The sequence below is a fragment of the Cucurbita pepo genome, chromosome LG03 (assembly GCF_002806865.2).
Source record: "Cucurbita pepo subsp. pepo cultivar mu-cu-16 chromosome LG03, ASM280686v2, whole genome shotgun sequence".
Taxonomy (NCBI): Eukaryota; Viridiplantae; Streptophyta; class Magnoliopsida; order Cucurbitales; family Cucurbitaceae; genus Cucurbita; species Cucurbita pepo.
The window spans coordinates 8,354,468-8,362,272 of record NC_036640.1 but is presented as its reverse complement, the minus strand read 5'-3'; the positions used below and the strand labels follow the sequence as shown (position 1 = coordinate 8,362,272).

The following is a 7,805-nucleotide window of genomic DNA, read 5'->3' as shown; positions in this document are numbered from 1 at the left end:
CTTTTTCATTTCCTTGGCAAACAAGAATGACTTTCCCATGTAGCTTTCAAGTAAGCTAAATGGCGTTTCAAACTTGAGTTCTTCGCATTATAAATAATCATTAATTGTAGCAGATTGAGCTATCAGGTCACCACATCACATGGCGAGTTCAACCAACCTGCGTCTGTGTGTTCTCTTCATCTTCTTCGCTGTTGGGTGCGTTTGCATCCAGGATGAGCAGCTGCACAATCATCATGTGCCTCTCTTCACTTTTGGAGATTCCTTAGCTGATACTGGAAACAACAACTACATCAATACCAGGCGCATTGCCCAGGCAAATTACCCTCCATATGGCCAAACTTTCTTCAAATATCCCTCTGGAAGATGGTCCGATGGCCGACTAATTCCCGACTTCTTCGGTACCTTCCAATCATTTCATCTTGTTTTTCGATATGCATACACATTGAACCATGAATCTAAAGGCTGTTCTTTTCTTTTATGTTGCAGCTGAATATGCAGATTTGCCATGGCTTCTTCCATATCTTCATCCCGGGAATAAGCGTTACGATTATGGCACAAATTTTGCATCAGGAGGCGCAGGAGCTCTCCATGAAACCAATCAAGGACTAGTAAGAGTTTTTCTGTCAACCTGAACGTAGTAGGTAAAAAGTTATATCATCACCTAAAGGATCATATATTCAGGTAATAAGCCTCAAAACTCAGGCAAGGAACTTCAAGAAAGTGGAAAGGATTCTGAGAAAGCAGCTTGGAAAGACAGGAGTAAACACAATTCTATCAAAGGGTGTCTACTTAATCTGGATTGGGACCAACGATTATACTGTCTACGCCTCGGACTCGAAGCTTTTCAGTTCCTACTCATTGGAAAAATATGTTGATATGGTTATTGGGAACTTGAGCTCTGTCATAGAAGTAAGTCAATGGATTCCCTTTATGCTGAGATTTAGGTTTCCTTTTGTTCCTTCTAATACTCAGTTGTTGGTTCAACATTGAACAGGAAATCCACAAGAAAGGGGGAAGAAAATTTGTTGTGATGAATCTTTGGTCTCCTAACCATATACCTCTTGTGCAAGAAGAAGCAGTGGCATCACAAGGCAGAGATCCCCGATTGGGACAACTTAATCGACTTGTAGAATTGCACAACGGGCAACTTTACAAAGAACTCCAAAGGCTCACTACAAAACTCAAAGGATTCAGATATTCCTATGCTGATTCCTATAAAGTGGTCGAAGAAATAGCAAGCAACCCTGCAAAATATGGTATGTGAATTAAAAGAACCTTAACGAAGAACTTAATGTGGGTTGCTTTCTGATTGTTTGGTCAACTTGAAACAGGTTTCAAAGATGTGAAGGTTGCATGCTGTGGAAGTGGGAAATTAAGAGGAATACAAAGCTGCGGAGGGCAGGATGCTTTAAAAGAATATCAGTTATGTGAGAATCCTAAAGAGCATTTGTTCTTTGATTCAAACCATGGGAGCGACAAAGGGTATCAAATAATTGCAGAGATGATATGGAATGGAGATTTGAATACTTCCAGGCCCATCAATGTCAAATCCTTGTTTCACTCGTAATTCTAGATTAACTGGACTCTAGTGAGTATTTATATTATCAAGCAAGAAAATAAAACTTTACGAGCAAAAATATATTACCCATGATTCAAAATCTCATTTATATGGATGCCTACTATAGTTTAGGCAAGTAATTTCTCAAATATTCCTAAAAATTTTACCAAGATACCAAAGTTGAAGTCAAAATTTCAATCTCAAATTCTAAAACTCACAAGTTTGCAGCCCAAAAAGGTGATACTCCTACATAAACAAGCAAACTCATACAACGATTTAATCAATTCTCGTTTGCAACCATCCCTCAAAACCAACTGGCAGCTGGAGGGGCGCCACCTTCAGCTGAAGGTGCTGGTGGTGGTACTGCAGCTTGCCATCCGTCTGATGAAGCAACTACAAAAGGCAAAACACAGAAAAGAAAGCATAAAAAAGAATCCTAATATAAAACAACGTCCTTTTATCTGTTCGCCTCAAACAGACAAACCAACCTAATTCTTAGTTGCATTGCATCTTAGGTTATAAATCCTGACTAATGATGTCTAAGATCAAAAAAAAAAAAGAGTTATGGAATGACAAGCTACGTGGTAACTGGAACTGGACGGTGCTAATTATCGACATAAACAAAAGTAATTCATCTTAAGCTAAACACATTAATAAGTGCAGACGTTCAAATAAATCATAAAAGGAAACTTGAATTTAACCTGGCTCTTGGGACCACTCGACATTTGAAACCGGTGGAGGAACTAAAGCAGCATCTGGTGGTGGAACCACATCAGGGGCACCCCACTGAGCATCAGAAATTTGTCCAGCCCATTGATCTGAGGTAACAAGTGGAGCAGCACCAAAATCTGCAATGCCATAATCTAGGGGCGCAGCAATAGCCTCTTCTTCCTCTTTCTCCTTGGCCTCCTCGGGCTCACGGTAGAAAAACAAATCCACCTGCATAAGAAACATATGCAATAATTCAAGCCCAGGCTTTAATTCAACTTCCAACAACCAAGTGCAGAGCAAGGTTTATATGATCGAAAAAATAACTCTGAGCTTACCATCACATCCCATTTAAGCCCTGCACGGATTGTTCCACGCATCTGCAGAACCATCCTGGCCAAAAGCCAGAATAGACATCCTATGCTATGTTTCCCCTTGTTATTTGCTGGAATTCCAATATCAACATAACGCATTGGTGAATCAGTGTCACAAAAGGCAATTGTAGGAATGTTTCCAAGGGCACCTTCCTTGATGGGCTGCAAGCAAGAAATCAACCAGGAAACACAAATAGCAGCAACAAGTCACTAAAGGAACAAACAGAAGTGAATCTAGAATTGCGAAAGATAAGATCGTCATTTCAATTTCAGCTAATAATAGAAAACTGTTATGGGACTTTTAAAAGACTCAATCACCTGATGATCAGTTCTAGGATCAGTCAGAATCAGAAGACGCGGCTCATTGAATGAGGTCTGAAGCTGGTTGGTGAAGGTTCCAGGGGTGTGCCTCCCGGCTATTGCATGAGCACCAGTGTATTGAGCGAACTTTAAGACAGCCCTCTGACCGTAAGGTCTTGCAGACTGAACAATGATATCTTGTGGATTCTCAATACCCACAATGACTCTGGCAGCCAGCTGAAGTTTCTCCCAAGTCTTACCAAGGTTAATAATGTAGATTCCTACAGAAATGAGAATTCGTAATAAATATCATCCATACTCAAATTGTAGATATCAGTCCTCTTTGAATAACTCAACATTACTGAATATAACAGACTGGAAAATGTTTCAAATCTTCAACCACAAAAATTACGGCCATTGGGCAAAGACAAGTAGGAAGCAACTACGCGCGTTCATTATCATTCAATGCTGATTCCGAGAGAAATCACCGCGAATACTGAAACCGAGAATGAAGGAGCAACAAATGTGAGGGTCTGAAATTGAAGAGTAGTGATAGCATACCATCGTTCCGACGCTTGAAAACGTAACGCTCCATTTGGAAGTTGCAATTCTTAGTGCCTAGATGAACCTCGGCAGCCAACATCATCTGGATATCGGCCTCCTTCTGGGAGAGTTGACGTGGTGGTGTTGCAGTCGCCATGTCCGGATCTTTGTGATGAACCGAGAAAGAAGGAGCAACAGAAGGGTCGGGAGGGTAAGAAAGATAGAAGAGACCAAGAATACTAGCTAGGGTTTTCAACCTCGTTTTCCTTGGCCCAAAACAGAGAATTACAAAATAATTTCAAAACTGCCATCCATAATGAAATGGGCCTGGGCTTAGTTTTAATATCAGCCCAATAATGAAATGGGCCTGGGCTTAGTTTTAATATCAGCCCAACTTTTCTATTAAAAAAATAATAACAAAATACATTTGTCCTTTTTAAGATTGTCTTGTTTTGGGAATATGGTGTTTTTAGGGTTGTTTAAGATTCTTATATATTTGTTTTATTCCATGTTGGTAGACCAACACGACTCTCATGGTATGATATTATCCACTTTAAGCATAAACTCTCATAATTTTGTTTCGGACTCCCCTAAATCCAAAAGAGTTTGCCAATAGAGAGATAGTATTCTTTGTTTATAAACTCATGATCATTCTCTAAATTAATCGACATGGGACCGTGGGACTTACGATATTATCCACTTTGAGCATAAGCTCTCATAACTTTGCTTTCGGCTCCCCCAAACTCAAACCCAAAAGAGTTTGCCAATTGAGAGAGTATTCTTTGTTTATAAACTCATGATCATTCTCTAAATTAGCCGATGTGGAACTTTCATCATCCAACACCTCCCCTTAATCAAGACTCGACTCTTTTGGAGTCTTAGTCATTTTTTACTGCCTTCGAGGAGGCTTGAAGTCCATTGTTCGACATTTGAGGATTTATCAATCTATTGACACGACTAAGTTTAGGGCATGACTCTGATACCATGTTTAACGAACACAACTCTCCACAATAGTATAGTATGATATTATTCACTTTGAGCATAAGCTCTCATCACTTTGCTTTTAACTTTTATCATCCAACACATAAAAGCTCACAACTTTTATCATCCAACACATAAAAGCTCACAGTGATCTTAGTCTACCCCTTTTAGAGATGACCCACAATCACAAAAGTAAAAATTTTCGAGTTTCTTTATCTCCGTGAAAGGCATAATTGTTCGCATAAGAAGCATCCTAAGCATCCTAAGAAAAGAAAGATCGACCCCTACATCCTGTAAGACCTTCTCATATCTTCCTTCTTCGAGCTTGAACTATAGAAGAAAGAACAGAAGAGAAAATATGAGCAACCACAGGTTTAATTATGGAAAAACTCTTGATATCTATATCGATCTATAGGGCTAAGTAGACCTCACAGAGGACAACTTATAATGTTCATACATCTAATTGTTCAAAGGTTGCAAATTGTTTAGTTGACTTATACTAAGACATTATCTAAATACATCATCATCTACTGGCTACACCTTGAGAAACGAAACAGCCAATCACTGAAACTACTCATTTCTTAACTCTTCCAAGTTTCTTGGAAAAAACAGAGCATGAATAAGGAACACAACCACAACACCATATCCACCTAGCTACAAATTCTCTTTACACAAAACAGCCACCATAAAAAAAACAAATGGCGTACAACCACCACCTTCGACATTCAGGCGACGGCGACCTGCACCGTTTTGGGCTTGGGAGGCGGAGGCAGCTTCCCCACAACCACCACCAACACCCCACTCTCGCACTTAGCAGAAACGGCAGAAGTATCAGCATTCTCCGGCAGCCTAAACTTCCTCACCATCTTCTGCGGCGCCTTCCGCTCAAGCCTCAAATACTTGCACCCTTCCTCCTCCCCATCCTCCCTCTTCCTCTTCCCTCCACTCCGAATCACCAGCGTGTTCTCCTCCTCCACCGTCACCTGAATGTCGGATTTCGACAGCCCCGGCAGGTCCATATAGAACACGTATTCCTTCGGAGCGTCAAGGATGTCAGTCGGGATGCTGGACATGCCCTTGGGCTCCCGAGCATCGTTGGAAATGAAGGCTAATTTCTCGAGGGCTTCAGGGAAAGGGAAGAGGGTGCTTATAGCCTGCACCAAATGTCCGTTGGATGAGTTCGAATCGGCGGCCCTGCTCATTGTGAGAGATCGTTACGGCGGAGAAACGGGAATGTGATTGGCCGGGAAGTTGGGGGCGAATTAAAAAGAAGAGGAAGGAAAATTCCAGAGGCTGCTTTAGAATACAGGGGAAGCGTCTGGAACAATCCTCGTCTTTCACAACTCTTATTCTTGCTCACACGTGTCCACCATCCCACCTGTCGACGTGGTTCATTATGATATCACACTTACTTGGGTCAAACACTAATTAAAAACATTATTAAAAATACTTAGGTTTAAGGATATTTTTTTAACAATTTCATCCCATAAAATTATTATTATTATTTTTAAGTTTTAAATATTATTATAACCAAATATTTTTTTAAATAAAATAGAAAGTTTTTGGATATTTTTTTATTAATTTAATGAAAAGGAGCTCAATTATATAATTAAAAATAAAAATTTTGATTTGATTTATGAGTTGACATTCATCTAACTAACTCGAAAATAACGTTACAGTCTAGTCTTATCCTACTTTTAATTTTATGAAACTTTAGTTACTAATGTAACATGCATGGTGGTAAATAAGATTTTTTTTTTTTTTTTTTTTTTTTTTTTTNTTTTTTTTTTTTTTTTTTTTTTTTTTTTTTTTTTTTTTTTTTTTTTTTAGAATTATTGGGAGTGAGTTGCACGTTGGTTAATTTAATGGAAGATCGTGAGTTTATAAGTGAGGAATACTATCTTCATTGGTATTAAGTCTTTTAGGAAGCCCAAACCAAAGCTATGAGAGTTTTGATTCCTAACATGGTATCAGAGTCATGCCTTAAACTTAGCCATGTCGCTAAAATCCTCGAAGGTGTAGTCAAGAGTGACAAAAGTGTCAAACAAAGTGAAACGATGTACTTTGTTCGAGATGAGGATTGTTGAGGAGGCCTTATGGGGAAGCCCAAAGCAAAACTATGAGACTTTATACTCAAAGTGGACAATATCATACCATTGTGGAGAGTCGTGATTCCTAACATTTTTAATAATAAAAAAATAATAATAATAACGAGACAACTCAAAAAATAGAAGGTTGAGTTGTGAATTATGTTGTAAGGGCTGACGTCACCAACCCAAACTAACAAAAAAAAAAAAATAATAATAATAATTAAATAGGATTTTTGGAATGAATTAATTGAAATTAAGAAATGAAATAGATCCAACAACCAAAAATGAAATTACCGAAAAAGTGGGAAGGGACGCAAATAGACTCCCAGGGGCAACCTCAATAAGGTGGGTGAGATAGTCAGCCAGGGGTAAAACGGGTATATAAAATTTAAAAGTAGTCTATTACTTCAATTTCCCATAAAGTTATGGGTCCAACAACATTTAAGTGAAGCCCAACCGGGTTAGACTCCTTTATTTTTATAGACCGTGTAGCTGGGCCGTACGAGGAGGTATGGTGGCCCATTTCAGGCCCATAACTGTCACTGTCATAATAATATTATAAAATTAAAAAATAAATAAATAAATAAATAAATAATTATTGGAAAATATTGTGAAGGAAGCAAATGAATGAAATCCCACCATAATCTACATTGATTTGGATGTGTTGTTATAATTAAGGCTAAAAAACAGGGAGGTTTGTTGTTGATCTCTATTTAGGCACATGTTAAAGAGAGAGGGTGTAGCACATGCCTGCTTCTTTGACCCAACACAAATCTTAGTGGGGGATCTCAAATCTTTCCATTATTGTCCCCCCACTTTTCTAACCCGTCACCTTATTCCCCGTCTCTTTTCGGTAATTTTACGCTTATTAAATAACCCGTCAAAATGTTGCGTCGTTTTGAAACAGACGGATTTGATGTATATCCAACATGTCGTAGGTATTCAGGAGACATCATTTAGGTCTGGAATATGGTAAGCTACGTGTTTTTCTAACATTTTGGTTAGCTCGAAAGAAACTGCTCACTTGGACCACTGCTATTAGGCTGGTTTTAGATTCGGTGCAAATTAACTTCTTCTTCTCCTTCTTCTCTCTCTCTGGACCACCAAGTAAATGTTCATGTTTAATACTGTAATTCAAATCGTAAATCAAACTATTTCTCCTTACTTTTCGTTTTTACTCAAAATGTCTCGTAGTCACTTAATTGGAGTGTTTAAGTAATCTGATTAATCTTGAATTGGGTTAGGTTCAAA

General features: G+C 38.6%; 3 protein-coding genes across 3 annotated transcripts; 1 reads left to right on the top strand and 2 right to left on the bottom strand.

Moving 5' to 3' along the window:
• LOC111790361 (GDSL esterase/lipase 1-like) lies at positions 1-1,651 on the top strand. The gene is made up of 5 exons (XM_023671242.1): positions 1-398; positions 487-608; positions 682-909; positions 995-1,256; positions 1,332-1,651. Exons 1-5 carry the CDS (start codon positions 140-142, stop codon positions 1,565-1,567), a joined length of 1,107 nt encoding a protein of 368 aa, XP_023527010.1. The 5' UTR covers positions 1-139; the 3' UTR covers positions 1,568-1,651.
• On the bottom strand, positions 1,649-3,739 carry LOC111790364 (40S ribosomal protein SA-like). Its single transcript, XM_023671245.1, has 5 exons — positions 3,502-3,739; positions 2,959-3,221; positions 2,605-2,802; positions 2,260-2,497; positions 1,649-1,951 (listed from the first exon to the last, which is right to left on the bottom strand). Exons 1-5 carry the CDS (start codon positions 3,638-3,640, stop codon positions 1,863-1,865), a joined length of 927 nt encoding a protein of 308 aa, XP_023527013.1. The 5' UTR covers positions 3,641-3,739; the 3' UTR covers positions 1,649-1,862.
• A 1,103-nt stretch (positions 3,740-4,842) lies between these two features.
• Positions 4,843-5,761, bottom strand: LOC111790379 (17.4 kDa class III heat shock protein). Its single transcript, XM_023671262.1, has one exon. The coding sequence runs from the start codon at positions 5,664-5,666 to the stop codon at positions 5,190-5,192; it is 477 nt and encodes a 158-aa protein (XP_023527030.1). The 5' UTR covers positions 5,667-5,761; the 3' UTR covers positions 4,843-5,189.
• Between the last annotated feature and the right edge of the window lie 2,044 nt (positions 5,762-7,805).

Bases quoted from the DNA above. Each gene is read 5' to 3' on its own strand.
- LOC111790364 (XM_023671245.1), bottom strand. From the start codon at position 3,640: ATGGCGACTGCAACACCACCACGTCAACTCTCCCAGAAGGAGGCCGAT. The intron at 2,498-2,604 runs GTAAGCTCAGAG...TTTCTTATGCAG, and splicing joins GGCTTAAATGGGATGTGATG to GTGGATTTGTTTTTCTACCG. The intron at 1,952-2,259 runs GTTAAATTCAAG...TGCCTTTTGTAG, and splicing joins CGAGTGGTCCCAAGAGCCAG to TTGCTTCATCAGACGGATGG.
- LOC111790379 (XM_023671262.1), bottom strand. From the start codon at position 5,666: ATGAGCAGGGCCGCCGATTCGAACTCATCCAACGGACATTTGGTGCAG.
- LOC111790361 (XM_023671242.1), top strand. From the start codon at position 140: ATGGCGAGTTCAACCAACCTGCGTCTGTGTGTTCTCTTCATCTTCTTC. The intron at 609-681 runs GTAAGAGTTTTT...TCATATATTCAG, and splicing joins ATGAAACCAATCAAGGACTA to GTAATAAGCCTCAAAACTCA. The intron at 910-994 runs GTAAGTCAATGG...AACATTGAACAG, and splicing joins ACTTGAGCTCTGTCATAGAA to GAAATCCACAAGAAAGGGGG.